The 25,124-nt window shown below is 32.7% G+C and overlaps 1 protein-coding gene and 1 long non-coding RNA gene across 2 annotated transcripts in view; one reads left to right on the plus strand and one right to left on the minus strand.

Annotated features, from left to right (window-relative positions):
- Gsc (goosecoid homeobox) overlaps positions 1 to 12,919 on the plus strand; it is a 70,864-nt gene extending 57,945 nt beyond the window's left edge. The window contains exon 3 of the mRNA XM_074116579.1: positions 9,723 to 12,919. Coding sequence (XP_073972680.1) covers positions 9,723 to 9,893 — 171 coding nt within the window. The 3' untranslated portion in view covers positions 9,894 to 12,919. The remainder of the gene's footprint in view (positions 1 to 9,722) is intronic.
- The window catches only part of LOC141448307 (uncharacterized), a 92,916-nt gene extending 73,633 nt beyond the window's left edge, over positions 1 to 19,283 (minus strand). Inside the window, exons 1-5 of the long non-coding RNA XR_012454947.1 lie at positions 19,146 to 19,283; positions 18,693 to 18,920; positions 17,954 to 18,066; positions 17,364 to 17,414; positions 16,961 to 17,215 (exon numbers count right to left, since the gene is read on the minus strand). This is a non-coding gene — a long non-coding RNA (uncharacterized lncRNA). The remainder of the gene's footprint in view (positions 1 to 16,960; positions 17,216 to 17,363; positions 17,415 to 17,953; positions 18,067 to 18,692; positions 18,921 to 19,145) is intronic.
- Between the last annotated feature and the right edge of the window lie 5,841 nt (positions 19,284 to 25,124).

A 25,124-nucleotide genomic window follows, 5' to 3' on the forward strand; every position in this document is an offset into this window, starting at 1 on the left:
AATATAATGAAATTTACAAAAAATTATTTACCTAGTTTACAAAGTAATATTTTTACATTACACAGGGTTGGTGTGTCTTCTGTCTTGTCTGTTCATGGACTGTGTGTGATCGGTCCTGTGTGTGATATGTGTTATGTCGTGTTGGAGTCAGTGTTGCCAATTATCAAGTATTTTGTAGTAAGTAGGCCGTATATGTTGTTTAAATTGTTGATTTCAGTTTTGAAATTTAGACTGTTTTTTGTCTTAGATACGTCTATCTTTCTAGAAATATTACTTTGTAAACTAGGTACCTAAATAATTTTTGTAAATTTCGTTATATTATACATATTCATTTTAATAGAATTATTGTTAACAATCTGTAAATATGTTCCACAGCCCTGAAGATGACCTAGTCCATAGATCGAAAGCTCGGCAGAATATGTTAAATGTATCACGACTGAAATGGCAATTATTTTTTCATCCTATTGAAACTATGAATCAGTCACTAAAAAATAATGAACAATAATTTTATAATTTCCATCGAGTTGTAATTGACGCAATTTTCTTTTTACCGGAAATAATGGTCTATAAAAAGGCTGCGTATTTTTTTTTTTACTTCCTCTTAATCTTCTAAATAGAAAGCATTGCCTAACCTGAGGATTTCCTGTTTTTTAAATATCCATTTTGGGAGGTCCAGTAAGTGCATGCGTCTGTCTTCCGTCCGGTTTCAGTATAACCCCTCCCCAAAAAAGGAAAATCGCGCTTAGTTAGATAGGTCTTCAGAATAAGGTCAAACTCAATTTACCGGAAGTGCCTCTTTGTTGAACAATTTCTTTTTTTAAATTTTAAAACGGCTTTAATGATTTTTTTGGTTTCCTGTTTATTTGGAACATTATTCCAGTAAAGTTTATTTAGGACAACCTGGAGTAGAATAGTTGTTACGTCGCCTAATGGCTCTCAAGGTCACCACCTAAGCTAAGTAAAATAAAAGAGGGAATAAGGGGAGCGAGTTCCCTCGAGCTTCTGACCTTTCAAAGCAGAAATCAAATTCCCCCTTTCCAACTTTTACTTATCCAAATGTGTACCCAAAATGTGAGTAGTCAACTACAAGCAGACAACAACCGGAAATGATCTTAGCGAAAATCGCAGAAAATGGGGGAAAAAAACTGTGGCTAGACACTCGCGCGACTTAATAGTAAGACGATTCTTGTAAAAAGGGCACTTACAAAGGGACGGCTAGGAATAAGAGATAATAAAAAACAAATATCGACAGAATGTTTATCTGAAGAAACGTTAGGGGTGAGGGCAGCATCCTAATGGATTGTTAAAGTAAACACAAAGCGGAAGCAGTAGCTGGAGGCGGAGATGTTCTGGGAGTGGGCAACATGTACGGAAATGGAAACCCTCTCTCTCTTAATGCGTGCCGCCTCTCGGTCTCTCTTCAGTTTTTCCAGGGTGTCGTTTACAACACATACAATCCTCCAGGCGTACCTACTTGTATTTCTTTGGCCATCAAATTTGATACGATGATACTCACACTCTCTCTTTCTCTCTCTAGTGACACCCCCAGGAACTGCCATCCCCCACTTGTATTGTTAGTTAATGTTGTTGTTGTTATCGTCTCTAGAAACAACATACAGTCAACTACATTCAAGAGATTTTTTGTATTTCTCTCTCTCTTTCTTTTGTTGTATAGTTTTGATAGAGGCGTCAGGTTGTCACTTGAGATCCCTAGATCCATCTCCCACATATGATCCCACAAGAAAGTGTTTGTCCACGATTGCACTCAACGGGGATGTATGGGATTTCCCCCGTTAACCGTTTCTTAGACCTACTTCACTTGAACATAAACACAGACAGACCACTTCTACTCTATCGCCGTCGCTATTTAGTTTTACAAGTATTAACTCTCCCCTAGACTTCTCCAAAACATTATAAGGCTTCCAAGATGTTGTTTTGCGAGGTTGTACCTACTCCTAATGGGTACATTATTCTTCTTTCTTTCTCCCTTGCCGTACAGAATCATATTAACCCTTTTTTTTGTTTGTCGCGGCGGCACACTTTTAACAATTTCAAAATTTGGGGTGGTACACTAACAATAAGATAAGTTTAAAAGTATTTTACTTATCCATATTTTACTCTCCGCCACATCACTCTTCCTCCGATCTTCTATAACTCAATTCCAATTCCCCCTGCCAATGTTGTCCATTATCTTGGGCTTTATTTAGCCAAAAGACTGTCTTGGAACTCGCACACACGACTTAAACGAACTAGACAGGCTTAACACTAACTAGACAGGATTAACAGGCGCTAATCGACTACTTAAAAGACTACTAGACCAACGTTCAAAACTTTCACTTAATAACAAACGACTGATTCACAATTCTATACTAAAACCCGCCTGGACGTACGGTATTGAAAAGTGGGGTTCAACGAAACGCTCCAATCTTCAACGAATTCAATCGCTTCAGTCTAAAATTAACTATCGTTAACGCTCCATTTTACGTTTCAAATCTAACTATCCACACAGAGCCTGGAAATTCCGTTTGTAGGTCCAGGTTGCACGAACTCGCTATAAACGTTTTCATCACAACTTGCACTGTCATTCCAATCCTCTTGTCCGCCATTTATCATCTCATCACCTTCCAGATCACTTGGAAGTGGACTAAGCACTCACAACGATCAAAATATACCTTCAACCATTACACATGACGATCGCAGTCATAGGGGTCGTGGCGAAAACGTCACTAATGACGTCATTATTTTTCGCTCACGCGAAGCTCACAACGCCCCACCTTAAGAGCTGGGTCGAAGTGGGCGTTCAAAAAATTTGGCGCAATTTTTTCAAAGAAAAGATGGAGACCAAAACAATTATCTCATGTAAAATGAAAGTATATTATCTCACGTAAATAATAGAATGTGTTTCTTGAAAGACTACAAAAAATAAATAAATAATTACTTATGCCTTTACATACTAAATCGCTGAATAACGATCAATTACACTTTGATAGTTAATAATACGGGGCCTAAGTTTTCGCTTTTCACCATTGCGATTTTTGTAAAATTGCATTCCACTCTTCATCGGAACTAGATGAAGAACTTTCTAAAGCATTGTTACGTTGCATTAATAAATATCTTACTGTTGCCGCAAAAGACATTTTAATTTTATTTAAACGTAAAATTTTGTAAATACTCCTCTAAAATGTAATATAAAAAATTGAATTATATATATATATTTTGACGATCAACCCTTATACAACTGTCCTACCGGACAGTTTTAATTTAATATAAGTCAACTTTACCAATAATTAATAAAGTTTATTATAACTGCTTATAAACGGGGTTAAAATTAAAAAAACAACCTCTTCAAGCTTCTGACTTATTTTCTAGGTCGCCATTTGTAATGTTTAAAATAAAGTAAAGTAATCGCCTATTTTTTCAGGCGGGGCTTAACGTCCAGCTATCAATTAGGTGTCGTGGACGGAGACGATTAACAAACATACTTTACTGTAAATTTCTTTTATTAATCATTAAATAAAATGCAAGGCCTAGACCAGGGGAATCGAACCCAGTTCCACAATACATATTAGCTTTGCAGGTCTCGCCTCTAACCGCTCGGCTACCGTGGCGCCTCCATTTGTAATGTTTACATGAACAGTTAAAACGCCCCATAGTCCATTCCACTTCGAGTTTTCGATTGTAGCGTTCGCAAGCAAGTGGAACGGGCAAAACCACGGTCGTGAGCGTGATCGTTGCGAACGCTTAGTGGAACGCACCCTAAGAGCTCTCTCCTGGACGGAAGTGGAGGTTGGGCTTACCACTAAAATGCCAAACTAATCACCTATTAAATATTAATTACAATAAAAATTAATTTTGGAGGGAAATTGGCTAAATCGGAAGTAGGATTTTACTCAATAGCTACTATTTAGTGTCGCAATCAACTACTTTTTAGTAGAAATATGAAAGTTCCAGAAAATTTAATTGGGTTAAATGCGGTTAAATAGAAATCGTGTTATTAAAGTAAAGTAAAGTAATCGCCTATTTTTTCAGGCGGAGCTTAACGTCCAACTACCAATTAGGTGTTGTGGACGAAGGCGACTAGTAAACATACTTTACTGTAAATTTCTCATATTAACCATTAAATAAAATCCAAGGCCTAGAAACAGGGAATCGAACCCACTAAACCAACAATACAGCTTAGCGTTGCAGGTCTAGTATCTTAACCGCTCGGCTATCGTGGCGCCCATAATCGTTTTAGTGTTCACTTTACTTTTTCTTTTTTTTTTAAACAAAAAATCATAATTGTAAAATTTAGGAAGATCTATTTTTACTGGAAAACATATTAAAAGTTAACTACAGTTAAGAAACAAGTAGAGGGGAGAAGGTCCCTGCTTACGTAAGAAAAGGGTCTCAAAATTTTAAAGGGTTCAAAAAAGGGTAGTAAGCGACTTTGAAATAATAATCGACACCCCCCCTCATCCAGTAATACACTTGGCTTTATTATTTTTAGATGATTGAATCAAAAAAAAGGGGTGAGAGTTAGTTGATGGGGGGCCTGGAGAGATCGCTGTCACAGTGGAAATCTGCGTGTGTTAGTGGAGGGCCGATCAACTAGAGGAGGAGAGGAGGTGGCCGGCCATATTGTTAGCGAGTTGGTGAATTGTGAATGGTCTTGTGGGAGAGGGTAGCGCTATGTCGGGAGGCTATCCTGCGCATGACACTTTAAACCCACTTAAAAGAGGTTTTACCCAGAGAGCCACTTCTATTGTTAAGCCAAGGCTCAACATTGTCTCTCTTCTTACTTTCCTTCTCTCAAGACTTTTAAGGAGTAAGAGAAAGATTTTTTTTTTTTTTTTTAATTTCACTTACAGCTGTGGTAACGGAAATTATTGCGTTCGCGCGCCAAATTTTTGGTAAAAAAGAAGAATTGTCACCGGAAATAACGTGTTGAGATCACTTGAACTCAGTAAAAATGCGCATGGTCTGTGTACATGTGTGTGTTCGAGAGAAAACACAGAATACCTTAAACTACCAACAGATGCCTTCAATTTAGTATTCCGTTTTGGTACTATCATCTCACTAAATACGATTATTAGTATTATATCTTAAGATAGGTCTTCGTCTTAAAAAAAAAAGAAAAAAAAAAAGCTTGAAACCCCTCTTACAAGGTACAGAATCTTCACCATCCAGACTTCCTTGTGGGGAAAAAAAACATCCTCTTGGCGCAGAGAGCCAACAGTATCTCCAAGGAGGATATGAAAAGCAGATTCCCTCTGTTCCAACTCACAAAAATCCCATCAAATGAGGGATGTTCACTGGATTTACCATGCTCTATAAGATGGTCCATTCACCCCCAAATAAATCAAGTTCCTAACTAACTTCAGTACCACATTCTCACGATATTTGATTCCTGCAAATATCCTTCCCCGCTTTGTCGTGCTCTTACTAGTAAGCATTGTTTCAAGAGCCGTTCACAAGATGGTTTTTATTGGTATTACCAAGTAACCAACGAAACGAGAAGTAAAAAAAGAATATTGCCAATTTTTTGTCATAGTTAGGCACCACGGTAGCCGAGCGCGGTTAAGATACTAGACCCGCAAAGCTAAGATGTATTGTTGGTTTAGTGGGTACGATTTCCGGGGTCTAGGCCTTGGATTTTATTTAATGGTTAATATTAGAAATTTACAGTAAAGTATGTCAGGCGGTTATAGGCTAGACCCGCAAAGCTAAGATGTATTGTTGGTTTAGTGGGTTCGACTCCCTGTCTCTAAGCCTTGGATTTTATTTAATGGTTAATAAAAGAAATTTACAGTAAAGTATGTCAGGCGGTTATAGGCTAGACCCGCAAAGCTAAGATGTATTGTTGGTTTAGTGGGTTCGACTCCCTGTCTCTAAGCCTTGGATTTTATTTAATGGTTAATAAAAGAAATTTACAGTAAAGTATGTCAGGCGGTTATAGGCTAGACCCGCAAAGCTAAGATGTATTGTTGGTTTAGTGGGTACGATTTCCGGGGTCTAGGCCTTGGATTTTATTTAATGTTTATTATGAGAAATTTACAGTAAAGTATGTTAGGCGGGTATAGGCTAGACCCGCAAAGCTAAGATGTATTGTTGGTTTAGTGGGTTCGACTCCCTGTCTCTAAGCCTTGGATTTTATTTAATGGTTAATAAAAGAAATTTACAGTAAAGTATGTCAGGCGGTTATAGGCTAGACCCGCAAAGCTAAGATGTATTGTTGGTTTAGTGGGTTCGACTCCCTGTCTCTAAGCCTTGGATTTTATTTAATGGTTAATAAAAGAAATTTACAGTAAAGTATGTTAGCTAATCGCCTCCGTCCACGACCCTAATTGGTAGTTGGACGTTAAGCCCCGCCTGAAAAAATAGGCGATTACAATGTTTTTTGTCATAGTGTTTTTATTCGTATTAACGCCAAGCTTTCGATCTACGCCGCCATCTTCAGGGCTCAGGAACATATTTTACAGAAACAGATTATCTCTGTTTACATGAGAATAATTGACTATTGAATTATTAAGAATGCACAGCGTATATATTCTCAAAGAGATATCGCTCTACGTTTTGGAATTCATCTTTATATTTTAGCGACAGAAAAAGAAATTATATCCTCTATACAATTCTTTATGATAAAATTCAAAAGCGGTCTTTGGCGATTTAAACAACAAAACGTTACACCAAAGTTGAAATATCTATTCACTTTAAAATAAAATGAGAATTTACCAATATAAAACCTGGAGTCTTACTAAATGTATTAAAATTTCATTATTTTTTACTTTCTGGTCCACTTCCGTCAATCTTAGCCACTTTTACAAGGTATATCCCTTGTTGGTTGAACTTAGGTCTCGGTAAATGGTAAATGAAATCCGTCTTAGCCCAAGCCTTTACTCCAACCATAAGACTACCCCCCAAAAGGACCGCTAAAGAGGACTAAGTTTTGTAAGACGTTATTGTCTTGGCAAAGTTTTGTTTTATAACAACCCGCTTTAATAACAAAAGGGACTTAAAGGGGGAAGGAGTAAAACATGAGGCAAAATTTAGGAATTATTAAATCCTTACAATGCAATACAAGGTTAGGGTTGTTATTTTAAAAGACGAAGAATTGTTGAAAAGTTTAAAAAGATAGAAATTTTAATATTTCTTTCAGAATATTTAATGAAATCAGGTGAGAACCACTCACAAGACCTTCTGTTCCCGCAAATTAATGATTATTCTTCACTGATTAAAAAAGAAGAATATTATGGACTCTTTTAACAATTTATCCAGAATCAATAAATTCTTCTGCATCGAATTGTTTTAATTATTGACATTTAACGTTATGCAGAGTTGCAAAAATCTTATTTCCTTTTTGTTAGTCTAAAAATTTCAATACAGGCGAGTGTCTTTAACACTGAAAAGGTTGTTAAGATAACGGAGATACATGGCGTTTAAAAGGAGTGTGATCCAAGTGCTACACTCTATCGTGGAAACAATCAGTTAAGGCTTGCCACACTGCCTTTTTGGTTGCATTTGATCTGTAGTTATTTTTTTTTATTTTTTCGAATGAATTGGACTATCATTATTGATATAATTCATTTTAGTTTTATTTCCTATGTATACAGGGTGATCCATTTAAAACGCACCAACCGTTAATAACTTTTTAGGAAAAAGGAATTTCGAAAAAACCCACTAAGTAAACTATATGTTTTTTTTGGTCTGAGTTACAGCCAAAAACCCGATTGGGGTTTCATAAGGATCACTGGTTTTGACAAGGATTATGAAAACTACATGAAAAACTGTGATAAATGACGTTAACCCCGTTTTGATACCCATAATATTAGTTGAGATATTTAAGATCAAAGTTACAATTTTATCTTATTCGTGAACGGTTTTCAATATTAATTTCCCACCACAAATACAAGTTTTGGGAGGTCCTCTGACTGCAAAAAATTTTATTGGTGACGCAAAATGAAAAATAATACGATAAATTTGTTTTTTCCCGCGTATGCAGTCATTCTTATTACTTAAAAAAATCATAATACTTTTTTTTTAATAAAGTGTAGTCATACGCGGGATTCGAACTGGGGATCTCCCACTTACAAAGCCATGCTCTTGACCACTAGACCTACACTCTGGCAAGATATCCTTACCGTAATCATAGATCAAGAAGTCTTGCATACTGGGTGGTTGTAATGGTTGCTTTTATTTGATGATAAAACCAATTTATCTTGATTCACCCACAACCATTACATTACACTAAATTTTTTAAAATCTTCAATTATTATTTTTGTTCTTTGCGTCCACCAATAACATTTTTTTGTAGTCAGAGGACCTCCCAAAACGTGTATATTTTTGGTGGAAAATTAATATAGTAAACCGTTCACGAATAGATAAAATTGTAACTTTGATCTTAAATATCCCGACTAATATTAGGGGATATCGAAACGGGGTTAACGTCATTTTTCAGTTTTTTTTTTTTATGTAGTTTTCATAATCACTGTCAAAAACAGTGGTCCTTATGAAACCCTAATCAGGTTTTTGGCCGTAACTCCGCTAAAAATGAAAATACAGCATCAGGGGTTAAAAATTTGATAACTAGACAAAACAAAACATATAGTTCACTTAATGGGTTTAATCGAAATTCCGCTTTCCTAAAAAGTTATTAGCGATTGGTGCGTTTTAAATGGATCACCCTGTATAATCTAAAGCTGTCGGAGTTGAACGTTTGGTTTTGTGTTTTAGCTTAGAAATTTAGAAATCTGTAATCTCATGTCCAACTTGAGTGACTACCAGTCCCTGAACAATAGTACACCAGTTAAAAATTACTAAGATAATCAGATCTCTTCTTTGTTTCTAGATTCTTAGTTGAATGACAGTTAATTAAATTTTCCGTTACTGAATAAAATAGCATAAAAATTCAGAATATAATATAAAAGGATAGAGTAATGTAACCAATTTATCAGCACAGAATGAACCCCCCACAGTACCGGATTATTCTATTATTGCTCTCTGAGATTCTCTTTCTCTTTCTCTCTAGCAAAACCCAACACACAGAACAATGCAATAATGTTTAGTGAGATAACAATGGTTTCCTATATGCACACATACCAGTGGATATCCAATTTAAATATTGTTTTCCACTACCTGGGGACCTGAAGAGTGGTATGGACAACGAAGAGAGTGGTCGGATCAAAAATGGCTAGAATCCACATAAACAGTACAGTCCATTATTAATAGTAAAGAGTATTACTATTCAATTTAGAATTACATAAAGCGTAAAACTTTTTGGGACTTTACCAGCACGGCTATCAAAATCGTATTGTAATTGTAAATTACAATCAGGTTATTCAAAACAATTTTAAAATGCAAAGCGATATTGTTGGATATCCATGTTGTAATGTTTCGTTGATCTGGAATATTTGGACAGCTTAATATTTCAACAAGATGAAAATTTCTGCTATTTCATTGTGTTTATGGTGTTTACATTAATTGGAATTTTCAATCCTTACTAGAATAACAATTGTGTGTGTTTAAACGAAAAGTAGGATTATTCGCTAGAATATTCTGTGGAAAATCTATTTTCCTTTTTCTTTTTTTTGACTACAGAAATAATTTTACACAGAAATTATATCTAGCAACAATATTTTTCACCATTACATACATATTTTTAACGTAATATACTGTCTTCAAATATACTTAAAATAGGTTTGTTTGTACATTTTTTTTCTCTCTGTCTCTCTCTCTCACAACAGGTATGGTTCAAAAATCGCCGTGCAAAATGGCGGAAACAGAAACGAGAAGAACAGGAACGGCTGCGAAAACTCCAAGAAGATGCTGTAGGTTTGGGTAGATCACTGCCAGTTGATGTAACACCGCAGAGGCATTGTGCTTCAGATTCTGACGAAGATCTAGAAGTAGCTTAGGGAGTAACTATTTTTTTTTTTTTTTAATTTAAGTACAGAGAAGTAAAAGAAAAAAGAAATACGTAATAAGTGTAAACATTGTATAATTAAATAATCTGTAAAATTGAATATGTTACTTTTATATTTCGCATTTTCGAAAAACGTCTTTTGTAATTTCACTTCGCGCTGGGCAAATAATAGCTATGACAATAGTCAACTTTTAAAGAGAAAGAATTTACCATGATTCCTAACAAGTAATTCAACAGTTTAATCAACGATGTAATTATAGTGCAGGATGCAAAATATAGGCAATTAAGGCAAACTAAACGTATCCTAATTAATTCTGCATAATACTGAACCTTTTAAATGAATGCAATTCGTAAAATAGTTTTCATTTGGAAAATATATTTTCAAACTTATTTGATAGAATTGAGTTAATAAAAAATTAAATTAACAGACTTTTTACCTCAGAAAACCAGAATGCAAATGAAGTCAAGAAGGTTGCAGAATATTATAGTTTAGTTAAGCTAAATATTTTGTATTATAAATCACCTAGTTTAAATTTAACATCCTATACAGTAAACTTTAATAAAATACTATTTTTTTAAAAAGACCGGTAGATATTATTTTGAAGTATCATAATCTTGAAGCCCTAAAGAAAACATTGCATGTTCGGTTTGAATTACACAAAGGCCCAATTTCTTTTGTTTATCGCCTAGTACGAAATAAAATCGCACCCACAATTTCTCCATTTCAATAATCAAGCTTAAAGTGAATCTTATGTTTTTAATTTTATCCTTGAATGAAACAGTTTGAAGAAATCAGCACAAAATCAAGGCTAAGTTTTTGTATTAACTTCGAACACTTAAATAAGGAGTACCTATTTGCAGACTTTTAATTGAAAAAAAGATATATTTGAATACAAGAAATCTACTCACTAAGTAATCAATATATATCACTGCATCCTGCTTGAATAATTTCAGTTTGAATGTGAAATAAAAGAAATAAACTGTATAATCTAACCATAATCTATCTAACTACTGGAACTTATATATTTTCTTAACACTACTTTTAAAAGGGTCAATTTAAAGATTTTCTGTTTCATATTTTTCATTAGTTTCAATTTTTTTATTTACTATTTTCAAATCACTACACCATGATGAAAATTAAAAGACAACCCAAAACTATCTTCAATCATCTCCGAAGAAAGTTTATTAAAGAACAGTGTTGCCATCCAGCAATAAACGAATTTCCCTTAAAAATAAATAAATTATTGTCCTAAAAGAATGTTATTTTTTCAATTTTTCGGATTTAATTTAAAAAATAATTAATAACTTAAGATTTTAATTAGGTAATAAAAAAAGAAAAATTAATATATGTTCTAATATCTGGCAAAATTAGTTCTAATTTCACACCCCACACAAAAAAAAAATTGAACTTAAATTTAACCATGATATATTTTAGATAATCTATGTACAGTGACTCCCATTAATATTGGGACACCTATTACAAAATGATTTAAAAGGAAAATGAAAACAACATACAAAAGTTTGGAATTTTTTTTTTTTTAAATAACAGCAACATCTGTATAAATCGATGAAATTCCAAACTGTTAGGTAGTACTTTTTGAAAAAGTGTGAAATAAGGCTCTCAAAAATATTGGGACACCAGAAGTGCTAGAGTTTAAATGTTCAATATTTAAAATCTCCTACTATTTAATAATTGGTTGGTAATAATTTAATAATTGCTTTTTGACTTACAATAGCCCTCAAACGATCAGGCATAGGTGAAACAAGTTTTTGGTTAATTCAGGTGGTGTTTTTTTCCCATTCTTCCAGGAAACATCGTTTTAATTCATTTTTGTTAGATATTATTCGTTTTTCTTAAAGCACTGGCTAAATATTGCCATAAATGTTCAATGGGATTAGGATCTGGTGACTGCGGAGAGGTTTGGAAAACTTTTCGGCAATTATATAACAGTCACTGACGTATCACCCAAGCCGTAGGTTTGGGGTCGTTATCTTGGTAGAATTTAAAAGACCCTAAAATACCCAATTTTTTGGCACTTTTTCCAAATTATTTTTTAATATATTACTATAAACTATTTTGTCCAACATTCCATCAATAAACACTAATTCTCCAAATCCTGATGCGGACATCCAGCCCCAAACCAGAACTGACCCACCTCCACCCGGAGGTGGAGCTTTAAAACCCTTTAATGTTGGCTGTAAATTCTTCTTTTCGAGCTCAGCATTCGCTTTCCTCCAGCCCATAACCCATCCATCTGACTGAAAAACATTAAATTTTGATTCATCGCTAGAGTATATCATTCCAAAAGTCACTATTTCCATTAAAACATTTTTCGGCAAATTTCACTCTCTTAATACGATTTATCTTAGTGACAAAAGGATTCTTCCAGGCTATTCTACCATGATAGTCGAGTTTTCTTAGCACTCTCCGAACAGTTTCTGCCCCTTTTTTGCTTTCTGAACATGTCAAAAATTTCACATTGAAGTTTTGGATCACCAAGTCGGTGATCTTTTTTAATTCTTTTAATATATAACGCTGCTCTCTCTCAGAGAGCAGTCGAGGACGGCCTTTTTGTGGGGTTGAAACAATTCTTTTTTCTTTGTGGTAACGCTGAATGATGTTCCACGCAATAGATGTTTTAGGTCCGATCAGTTTTTCTGTCCCTCTAACACTTTTTATTGTCTTTGTGCATAGAAATTACAATTTTTCTTTGTTCAATCGTTGTATTTGTATTTTTGCGCGACATGTTACACCTGGCTTGATTTATATAAACTAATTTAATTATTAATTTCATATTGAATATATGCTTAAGGTAAATATTTACAAATTGTATAAATATTCGGGCAAAACCTTGGACAAACTATAAATTATAATAGTGTCCCAATATTTATGAGAGGTAGAATTTGCACTTATTATAATATATATATTTTTTAATCTACCAAAACATTTTTATGTAATTATTTAAATAGTTTTTATTTAATTAATAGTAATTATAAAATGAAATGAATTTATAAAAATTTGAATAAATGGGTGCCACTTTTAATTTTCGTCAATTTTTAACTTCTGTATGTACTGTCCCAATATTAATGGGAGTCACTGTATATAAAGTTAATTTATTTAATTATTTTAGTCATAAATATATTAAAAAAGTTGTGCAATACACATTTTTTATTTTAATTTTATTTTAACTTTTAAATAGTTATTATTAAAATTGTAAATTAATTTTCGAATAATGAAAAAATATTGTAAATACTTAAAATAAATGTCATTTTTATCAAACTGTACAAAACTACTTACGAGGTTATTTAAACAGTGGTAAAATGCTAGAGGTAATTAATAATTTATTGAATGATTTGTATAATTTTTGTATTATATAAAAGAATATATATATAAAAAACTATTTAATGTTTTATGTATTTTAATAAATTAAAAAAAAAATAATAATAAAAGTTATTCTCTAATAAATTGTATGTAATTCAGCGCTATTAAAAATTAATAACTCGTTAATGGACAAATAAAAATGTTAAGGTCAATTTAATACAAAAAAAAATTAAGCTTAATTTTTAATTGATTAACCTAGTCTTATTTAAAAAAAAAAAAAAATTAAAAATGTAAATATAGTAATGTAAACTATGATCAATGTAAGTTATAATTTAAATAAATGTATAGTTATAAATATTAATTCATTTATTTTTGATTTCTATCTTTTGTAAGAAGAGATAAACTCAGTGGTAAGTGGACTCAGATTGCAAAAGTTCTAGCTGTCCTTAGATTCTCTCCTGGGAGCAACTTATTGTGTGTTGTAGCTAGCTAATTAAGGAGCTAGCTAATCATGGCAGAAAATCAAATTTATAATATCTACAATTATTGTTTTTCTATTTAGATTCTCAAAAATAAACACCACATAGCTCGCATAAGTTTCACAACTTTTATTCGGACTATAAACTATTTAGGAGGATTGAAAGTAAAAAAATTACTAAATATCAAACAAAACAAGTACAAAGAAACTTCCTGAACCGAAAAATGAATCGATTTTTTCACTCTTGTGAGATGTTTTTCCCTAAAATAGAATTTAGAATTATTTTTTTTCAACTTCACATTAGTCTGTAAACTTCATTTCAACAATTTTTCGAAGAAAATTGTGGTACAGGAAAGTTCCAAGTAAGGGTAAGTTCCAAGTAAGGCTTACTTTTAAGTAAGTTCTTCTGAAGTAACATTTCAGTCTAACCATAAACTTAAGTAAGATTGAAATATGTTTTAAATCCAGAGTTTGATGAAATTGAAAAAGATAGAAGCCAGATAATTACAGGAAGGTTCGTATGAGTGTTCACAATCTAATTTTTTAATTCCTTTTACTTTATTAAAAAAAGTAGTATTTCCTGTCTTGAGTCCATAAAAGAAATATCTGTATTTGTCCACTCAGTAGGAATATAATATATTCCTACCTTTTGTGCACTGCTAAGGAGAGAGTTAAATTAAAACGGTCCAGTAGGACAGGGTTGAAGTCAAAAAAAAGTGCACGAAAACCCATAACTGTATTTCCTTTACTATTGCATCCACAATCATCACACTTCTCTCAATTCTAGAGATAGTTAAAGTCTACAATTGTGCTAAAGTGCATAGAATTCCATGCAGTAGAAGTCGAGATAGTAGAACTCCAAGTTTAGGCAAACCAAAAGTAACATAACTTTACCTTCCTATGTTTCCTTTACTATTGCATCCACAATCATCACACTTCTCTCAATTCTAGAGATAGTTAAAGTCTACAATTGTGCCAAAATGCATAGAATTCCATGCAGTAGAAGTCGAGATAGTAGAACTCCAAGTTTAGGCAAACCAAAAGTAACATAACTTTACCTTCCTATATTTCCTTTACTATTGCATCCACAATCATCATACTTCTCTCAATTCTAGAGATAGTTAAAGTCTACAATTGTGCCAAAGTTTTCCATGTCGAGATATTAGAACTCAAAGTTTAGCCAAATAAGATTTTTGAAAAGTAGAATTCGCCAAGAAATAATGAATTAGAGAAAATTTTGAACATAACAGATTTCTATTACATTTAATTTTATTTGAAACTACAAGGTCTGGCTAAAAAACTTACCACATTTCGCTACGCCTACCAAGCGTGAGATTGATCGTGATGGGCCTATCAATTGTAGGCCCGTTACCTTTTTAGTTACCATCATCAAAGAGCAGGTAAACAACATGGTTATACGATTGCATGTCAAAATGTCATGCGCTCAACCTTTAGACATATCGATAACACATATAACTATACAAATATGTATAAAAATAAGCCTAGTGGACTAAGAAGTCCAGAGACGCCATAAAATTAGCGAACTCCAAAATCCAGACGTTTGATTTCAACAGCATGGTGCGATGGACGTTTTTAACGGAATTGTTTCCTGTACGCTTAAAATTACTGCAACAAAATCTGACCTTAACAGTTAACCCTAAAACATTTCTTCAAGGCAGTTCTGCCACAATCTTTGCTTTCTAATTAAAGAAGCATTTTAATTTAAAACTAATAAGAATTGCTACAATTCATTAGAAAATAGAACTAAAAATCTTTCCGGCTTTAGGATTATTTTAAAACTGAAAACCAGCTAATAAAAGCACATAGTAATTATAATTACGCCTAATCCCTAGAATAGATTTAAACCGAACTAAAATATATTTACTTTGTGATTTACGGGAATTTTCGCAGCAGCCTACGTACATGATTTAAGAGTTAAGTTGCTCTTTGTGAACGTAAAGGTCCGACTTAAAAACCATCTACGTGCAATTTAATAACTGCATACTATACTAATCTTTAAACTCATTAGTCTGTAGAGTGCTAATGAATAATACGATGTTCTTTTTTAAAGAAATTATTTTAATCGGTTATGTGTAGAAAAATCAAGGCTTAAACCAAAAATCACAAAAATCAAGGCAAGACAAAAAAAAAAGGTGAAATGTCACAATTTTAGAGATAGTGTAAAACTACTCGTGAATGGCCTTCTTAAAGGACAAGACAGGCTCAGGAAACATCTTCACAGAGTGGAGTTGTTCGAACCGTAACCTCTATGAACCAAGAGGAAGAAAACGCTCTCAGCAGCCACTCAACATGACATCATATCGTAACAAAGACTGGTGGGGAATATATCCTGTACGTTGAAAGAAGTGGAAGAGGATTCACCAATTAGATCACCAACAGAGAGGTAATATAAGAGTGTAGGATGCAGTACGGTACAGGAATTACCAAGTACTTAATTATAATAATATACATCTATTGGAACATGCAAATTTTATAGATCAAATGGCAATCAACTTCTTACAGGCCTCTTTAAGCTTTAGATGGGTACTAATTTTGTGTGAATCAAGCACTAAATAATTGAAACTAAGTGACTTATCAATGTACAAACCTTAATAATCATTTTTTTTTATGGAATTAGTAAAAATTAAAGTGTTCTTAATTGATTATGAGTCAAAAAAGTTAACAAAACGAACGTTTTGAGCAAAATAATCAGCAAGATATTACCTTAAGATTTATAAAATAACTTATATTCTGGTAACTAAAATGCAAGAACTCTTTTTGGGAAAAATTTATAATCGCCCTTCATGAAGAGCTTCTGAAAATGTATTTAAAAGACAAACATGGTAGGTTTCCATGTTTTACAACATGATTTAAAATAAAATGTGTGCAATTATTTAATGAACAAGTCATTTTAATTCTTCTGATAAAGTACACGAATGATATCTGACAACGTAACAGATCAAAAAATAGAAGCAAAATAATTAAGTATTAAGTTAGAAATGAAAATATTATTGGTGAAAAAAATCTATATCACGAACATTTTCGTACCCAGAGATACCCAGCTGTACACCCGCAATCATATCTCAAAAAATGGGAAAGTTCTCAACACATCACAATTCATACTTATAAAACCTAATTCTTGTTTAAAACTTATTTTAGTTGTACAAATAAAATTAAAAATAGAAACATTGAGTGTTGCAAATGATCGTGAATAATGAACATTTTCAAAGTATTAATACTTGAAATAGTTAGTACATACCAAAAAAAAAGTTGAGAAAAGTCCTCTTTCATTGATTGGATTTAAAATAATTTATTTTACAATTAAAAAAAAAACTGTTTTAGAAAACTGATTACTTTTTCCATTAAAAATGATTTTACACAAATTCAATCTTTTAAACTTTTCACTTTACAATAATGACTGACATTAAAACTTCATTATAACTCATTTAAATAAAATTATTTAATTTCAGGAGACCACCACAAAGAGAACGAAGTGATCTAAAGTGATACCAACCTACAAGAAACAAAAGGCAATGAAATTAACATTCAGAATATTTGTTTTAAAAAATTTAAAATAACGGAATAAAATTCTCTTACAAAATCAATAATACGATGAATTAAATGTTAAAATAACTTAAAATAATTAAATTTTTGGTAAATACCATATAATTAGATGTTTAAGCTCTAACCCCTCTCATTGGACCAGTCCTGTCCTGGAAATCATAAGATGAACTTAATCTCGATTTGTAAGTAAATTTAAATTAATATAAATTGAAGTTAATTACAATAGTTTATAACACGAATCGTTAAGCTATTCACAAATATTGAAGTTATACATTTTCATCAAGGATCATTAAGAAAATTCCAAAAAACATTTAGCATTAAGATTCCAAATTCAAATATGGCGAACTAAAAAAAAATTATAAGAACTAATTCAGTGATTGTTAACAATTTTAAAGATAAAATGTTTAAAACATACGAAAACCTTGTTTATTTTTTACAAATCTAATAAGATTATTTTTATTAGTAATCCGTTCTATAAACGGATTTCTTAGTTCTACTGAATATTGGAAGATGGAATCTTCTTTAAATATAGATGGCCCAACTTAGATTTTTTGTAATTCTCAATAATTTTAAATGGAAAACATGAAGTTGTTAAAATGAAAAATTGTTTTTAGATAGAAGGCAACAAAATTAAAGTAATTCAAGTGAAATTCTTGATCTAATAATTAATCACAGTAATGAGGCATACCTGACTATTGGAATGTTCTATTTCGATAGTAAAGTATTCTGGACAATTGTGATTTTTACAAGTGATATTGGGTTGAATCTGGTTAATATTTTATGACCTAAAAAGCCCTTTTGCTGTAAAAAAAAAATTACTTTCAATTAGTTTGAATTTCCACTCTGTACATTCAAATGCAATTGCAAATTTAAAAGCTTAAATACAGAATGTCTAACAGATATGTATTATTTCTATTGCCCCAAAAATCGCTTCGGATAAAGCTTTGAATAAAAGGGATTGTTTATAACACAACAGTTAGCATACTAAATTATATAGAAATTGTTGGAGACATTATCTAGAAAATTTCCACAAATTCAGGTACCTATTCTTTTAATGGTGAACTGGAGTTTTTTTTTTTTCAAAATAGCAATCTTAAAGTTGCTTTTAACGCTCCTTAATATTACGAGCCCTGGTAAAACCATACATTTTACTAAAGTTGAACTTTAGGACAGTGCTTAAAGTTGTTTTTCTCTAAAAAAAAATCACCTTTTAAATCCATTTCCATAGGAAATAAAAGCGAGTGATTTGGTGCGTGAAGTAGTATAGGAAATTTTAATAAAATTGTTTGATCTTATTAAAAGAAACATTGGAAAAACTGAGAAATAGTTATAGGCGATTAGTACCTTTCACTGTTAGCATCGGCCAAAATTTCCAACATTATTACATGAATAATAGGAGAAAATAGAAATTATAATCAATTACATACCTAATCGCTCTTGTCCTTTATCCATTACTTTATAGGGATAAATTATAGGATTATCTGTAATTTTCTTCTTGTTCACAATTTGTCAAAATTTCTTGATAACAATTAATTTTGTTCTTAATAGATGTTCAACAGTTCGGGTGGTTAGTTTTGTGCAGTGGTTGTGTTAGTGCAGTGGAACTTTTTACTACTTTTGGCTATTTCCTTGCTGGGTTTGCACTTTCTACAATGCTGAACAGCAATAAGGTAAGATTAAGATTACAAATCTTTTAAATTTTAACAATTTATACTGATATTATTTGTTTAACATATGCCAGGAATTGATTTTTCTAGATTCTTTTAGTAATCAAACAATTTTTCTTGTATTCTGCATGCAAATCTTACTTTTTACACGTGAACTTTTTTCTTTTTTAACGTTAAACTTCCATAATAACAGATAATTCTCTGCAAACTTACTTTTGAAGTATTATTTTTAAGTTAATACTAAAAACTAGAAGTAAAGAATCAATCAAATAAAAACTAGTCATTAATTCCCTTCTACAACACACTTTATAACCTCAAAATTTTGCACCATCACATGCCTGTTTGTGTGACGTTTATGTTGGAAGGGAGAATTATTCCCTCTCCTTTGTAATTTTTAATTCAGAGAAAATTTAAATACGGCCCCCCACGCTGTTTTTGTCTATTTAATTTTTTTTTATTAATTAATATTATTATTTTATTAAAAAATAACGTAGCGCCTAGTGAACCGATTTTCATACATGACGTGTCATTCGATTCGGAATTTCTGGTAGATGAGCCTTTTGGCGGACTTGATGATACACATTCCATGGGAGAGGAGTTAGCCCCTTATGTGTAAGGCCCCCTTTTAAACATTTATTACCAATAATTTGTGCAAAATCTTTACACCAGATTTTGATCAAATTTGGCAGAATAAAGAGATTAGAGCTTTCCTACTTATCTTGTAAGTGCCATCATACTATTACACTTACTAAAAGGAAGTATTGCGATCGTTTCAAATATCATCAACGCGTGTAAGGCACTCACTAAACTATTAATACTAATAACTCTGTAAAATTTGAGCCCGATTTTGAGAAAATTTGGTGTAATTAGATCTTCCCTACGTGACATTAAAGTGCAATCCTGCTCTTATAGCTAATCTCCGTAGTCTGAAATTTAATATATTTTTTTTTAAGGATTTTACCGCGGGGACCTTACAGTAACTTAGCGATCGGAATCCCTTAACGGGAAATACGAATTTACAGAATGAATCTTTTTCATTTCTTCAAATTATTCTCGAAAATGAATACAAAGATTTTTCTTTTAACTTATGCTCCTCTCTAACTTTTTATTGTAGGAAAATTTGATTAAAATCAGAAGTACTAATTTTATAAAATGGATTTTTTTTTGAACTTTTTGAGATTTTTTTTTTTTTTTTTATTCATACGATTTCCTAATTGGTTCGTTTTCAGATCCAATAACTTTTATTTGAACATTTTTTCTGGAAAAAAATTGTTTTAGCACATTTTTGAGATTTTAGTATCTCATGATTTGTTGTAATAGAAATGTAATGTTTTAAAGATCTCTATGTAATCTTTCGCACGAAGAGAAACCGCAAGTAAATTTGAAAGTAATTGCATAATAATATGGCTATGAAAGCGATTGTGTCCCAACAACACGGTTAGGCTGGAAACATAGTGGAGCGGCGAGCAAAGCGGCGCTGATAGCGAAGAGCGAAGCGGCGAAATCAAACACAAGTAAACATATGGGACCGCGCATAGTGGCGAGCAAAGCGAAGATAGAGCAACTCTATCTATTTCTAGTTTTTGTTTTTGCCGCTTCGCTCTTCGCTATCAGCGCCGCTTTGCTCGCCGCTCTACTATGTTTCCAGCCTTAGAGAGTGCTAATAGTGTTCACTAGTGCTATCTAGCGTCACTATTACAAATGATTGTTTGCTTTATAAACTCAAAATTAAATTAAAAAAAATCAATACATATTATTCATTTAAATTTTACAAAAATAATGTAATCACTTAGTACCGGTTATTTTAATTAAATTAATAACTCCTAATTAATTATTTTCTACACAGATATATATATCTAGAATAATGATGTTAATACTTTGTAACGTATGTATTAAGTCCATTATAAATATTGGCTAATGCTGTTGGAAAATATTAAATGATTGGAAAATAAAATAAATTCTAATGGTGGGGGGAGTTGTGCAGGTATTATGTTCATTGGGTGAACATTAATTAGGGGGGGGGGATTGGAAGTCGAGTAGAATTCATTTTTATTATTAATATCGTATTGAATTAATAATCATGTATAAGTATGTTTGTTCAATTTGTTTGGCTTTTTGTTTTTAATTTTCTTTGTATTAATAAGAGAGGAATAATAAAATTATTATAAAATAATATAAGCTTAAATAATAACAACAATAATAATAATAATAACAATGAAAATAATAATAATGACTGTTAGGGAAAGGATTAGCTCTGCGGTTAGCGTACTCGACTACCACGCGGAGGTCCCGGGTTCGAATCCAGCCGCTGACCCTTAGATTTTTCTCTTCCTAGAAGCTTCTTACAGCTCACGGGTCCGATGATGGACCGTGTTGTCTGTAACGAGAGAACACTGTCCGGAGGCCGGCAGTGCACTGAAGAAAGCTTCAGGCGCCAATAACCTTAGATGTTGTCGTGCCTTAAATAATAATACTAATACTACTACTAATAATAATACTAATAATAATAATACTATTTACTTTCAACTTAGTGTGTTCATTGTTTAAATGTAGATCTACGAGGGTTGTTTGAAAAGTCCGTGCAAAGTCAGAGAGATAGCACTACTGGCGCGTATCGAGGTTATGTTTAGTTAGTAGCATCTCTTGGAAGAACACACACCAAGTTTCAGCCAGATCGGTCTATTTCTTTGTGTTTGGCATTCGTTTGAATCGAGGAAGTCGAGTGATTTTCAAAAAATGGACGAAAAAGAATTTCGTGTGTTGATTAAACACTACTTTATGAATGGCAAAACGCCTCAGGAGACTAAAGAGAAGCTTGATAAACATTATGGATTAGAACAGTTTATAAGTGGTTTCAAAATTTTGGGAGTGGCCATATGGGCACAAGTGACGCTGAACGTTCTGGACGCCCTGTTGAGGTTACTACTCCAGAAATCATTGATAAAATCCATGATATGGTGATGGATGACAGAAGAGTGAAGGTGCGTGAGATTGCTAGTGCTGTGGGCATCTTGAATGAACGGGTACATAATATTTTGCATCAACATTTGGACATGACAAAGCTATCCGCAAGATGGGTGTGCCGCGATTGCTCACGCTTGACCAAAAACGAAATCGTGTGAAGTGTTGCAAGGACGGTTTGCAGCTGTTCCAGAAGAATCCGCAGGACTTTAAGCGTCGTTTCGTCACTGTGGATGAAACATGGATACATCACTACACTCCTGAGACCAAAGAACAATCTAAACAATGGGTTACCAAGGGGGAATCTGCGCCAAAAAAAGGCGAAAACCGTTCCTTCGGCCGGAAAGATTATGGCGGCTGTCTTTTGGGATTCGCAAGGAATAATCCTCATCGACTATCTGGAAAAGGGTAAAACTATTACAGGTGCATATTATTCATCGTTATTGGACCGTTTGAAAAACCGAGCTGCAAGAAAAACGGCCCACGATTGGCCCACAAAAAAAGTCCTTTTCCATCACGACAACGCGCACCAGCTCACACCTCAGCAGTTGTGGTCGCAAAATTAATGGAAATAGGGTTCCAACTCGTTTCACATCCCCCCCTATTCTCCAGACTTGGCTCCCTCGGACTACTATTTGTTCCCCAATATGAAGAAATGGCTGGCGGGAAAAAGATTTTATTCAAACGAGGAGGTGATTGCAGAAACGAATGGCTATTTTTCAGACTTGGACAAATCCTATTATTCGGAAGGGATCAACAAACTAGAGCAGCGTTGGACGAAGTGTATAAGCCTAAAAGGAGACTATGTTGAAAAATAAAAAAGGTTTACCCCAAAAAATTAAGTAGTTTTTATTTTTGCACGGACTTTTCAAACGACCCTCGTAAATAACTTTATTTTCATCTTTATATTTTTATTCTTTTCGCATTCTGCTTCTTTAGTATAAATGCCGAGTTTTAAGGAAATTAAATTGACGTGAATCTCAGGCTAAGTGGGAGTCATGTCATATTAAGAGTACGTTTAAGGGGGGGTGGGTACGTTTTTCCCCACAATAATTTGGATTATTATTAATAATTAATTTAAATATTTCCACTAATTTAATTTAACTGATTTATTTCTCATTTTTGTTGTTTTTATATTTTTATTAACCTTAGTAAGAGAGAAATAATGCCATTTTATATAATATATGTGACGGAATATGAATTTGATTGGATTTTTATGATTGGATATGGTGTATATAAATCATACATGAAAAAAAAAAAAAATTGTATATACGATTGTTGCAGCATTGGCTTTTATTTGATTTATTTATTTATATTTTTTTATTTGATATTTTTTCCAGAGTTAGGTTGGCTACATTGTCTCGTAACTTGTATACGAGAAAATGAGGAGTATTTTTATTATTTATTCATTTGTTTTTTTTTGGTTTTTTTATTTTATTTTTGAGTCAGTTAGTCTCCCCCCTGTTTCTCATTATTCCCTTACTGTTATAGGACCCTATTGACAAGCTTTATCCCCTCCCTCCACATTGGGGACAATTCCCCTCCCACTCTTTCCACGCTGTTGTTTTTTTGATTCTTTTGGGTTATTTATTTCGGCTGATGAGAGAATCGCCATTTTAACTATATAACAGGAAACAGGAACATACATGTCCAATTTTTTTTAGTTTTTTATTTTTGTTTTGTTTGATTGGTCATCTTCTTTTATTTATTTATTTTTCTATAAAAACACTGTGATAAAGGATGTTATTGGGACATTTTGGATAATAAACAAAGTGAATAAACACAGTTTCAAATTGGGAAAAAAATTTTACGTACAAATTCGTACGAATTTGATTTGTATCTTTCAAAACTGTATTTTATTTTTTTAAAGAATAGGTAATTTCTTTTTAAAATTATTTTTAACATTTTTTTTGAAATGTTGTTTGATGAAAAGTCGATTAAGGAAGCCCCCACCCCTTCTAGGAGATAGGGCCTAAGACTTCCATCTAAATAGTCTCTTTTTCAGCGGAATCTCAGATCTAAAGTCGAATGTACGTTGCTAAAATTTCGACTACGCAAAAAAGATCTCTCAACCGGATGTGTCACTTTGTTTTGACCTTTTCTGTTGCTTCTATGATTTGCTCCAGACTTCCTGTTTTTCATTTCTTGCCTCATAGATGAACAACTTTGTATTATTGCATGCATGTTATTGTTCCCCTGAGCGGTTTTATAGTCTTTGATCGATCATCACAGTTAGAGATTAATGAGTTCAATGTTGAGCTTTCGATTTCAACTATGTTTCCGTCTCGCTTTACTGAATGATTCGGTTACATGATGTGCATGAGAGTCATTTAAAATGTAAAGGAGTCTTAAAACATTTTGTAAAAATTAATAGAATTAAAATTAATGAAACCTAGTTTAAAAAACAAAGTATTTTAGAATTGTATTCTATGGGAAGGGCCCTCCCTGCGACTTCCTTGCAGTCTGAAGGCCTAAAAATCATATCCTGTAGAGAGTGCTACCGCTGGGTAGTTTCTCTTCTCCTGCCTTTCACGCATCCATTTATCCTTGATTCTCCCTATTTACTTATTGTATACTATATTATACAGATTGTAAATAACGAAATAATTTTTTTTTTTAAATGTGAAGGGCACAGGAATTATACTTAGTTCATTTGTACTGGGAAAGAATTATTATTAAATAGGGAAGTGTTAGCGTACTGCTTTCCAAACGCGGAGATTCGAACCAGATTCGAATCTAGCTGCTGGCCCTTAGATTTTCTTTTTCTAGAAGCTTCTTACAGCTCCAGAGACAGAGGACAGTGTGATCTGCAACGAGAGAACACTGTCCGGAAGCCGGCATTACACTGAAAAAAAACAACTAGCTCCATGCCCTAATGACCTCAGATGTTGTGCCTAAAATTAGAGATTGGAAAACATATGATAGCGAATAATGCTTAAATTTGTAAAAATCTTTTTTAAAAAAAAAGGAAACTTTAAATCGTAAAGGAACGTGCAACATGTATAACTTTTTTTCCCCTAAGAGAATTTGTTTTAGGACTGTACTTGCGAGATATGGAGTTCTCGAGACTTTGCTTTTTGGTGTTCACATCATGGTTTCCACACACTGCGAAGGTTAAATTGGTTTCGAAATTCGGAGTCTGAAGAAAACTGTGAAAATTACAGGATGTGTGAATAGGGGTTTGATTGTTCTATCCAAAATTAGTTTATTTCTATTTTTTTTTTGGTAGAG

The sequence above is a fragment of the Rhodnius prolixus genome, unplaced genomic scaffold (genome assembly GCF_049639745.1).
Source record: "Rhodnius prolixus isolate KJV_2025 unplaced genomic scaffold, Rpr scaffold_19, whole genome shotgun sequence".
In the NCBI taxonomy this organism is placed as follows: domain Eukaryota; kingdom Metazoa; phylum Arthropoda; class Insecta; order Hemiptera; family Reduviidae; genus Rhodnius; species Rhodnius prolixus.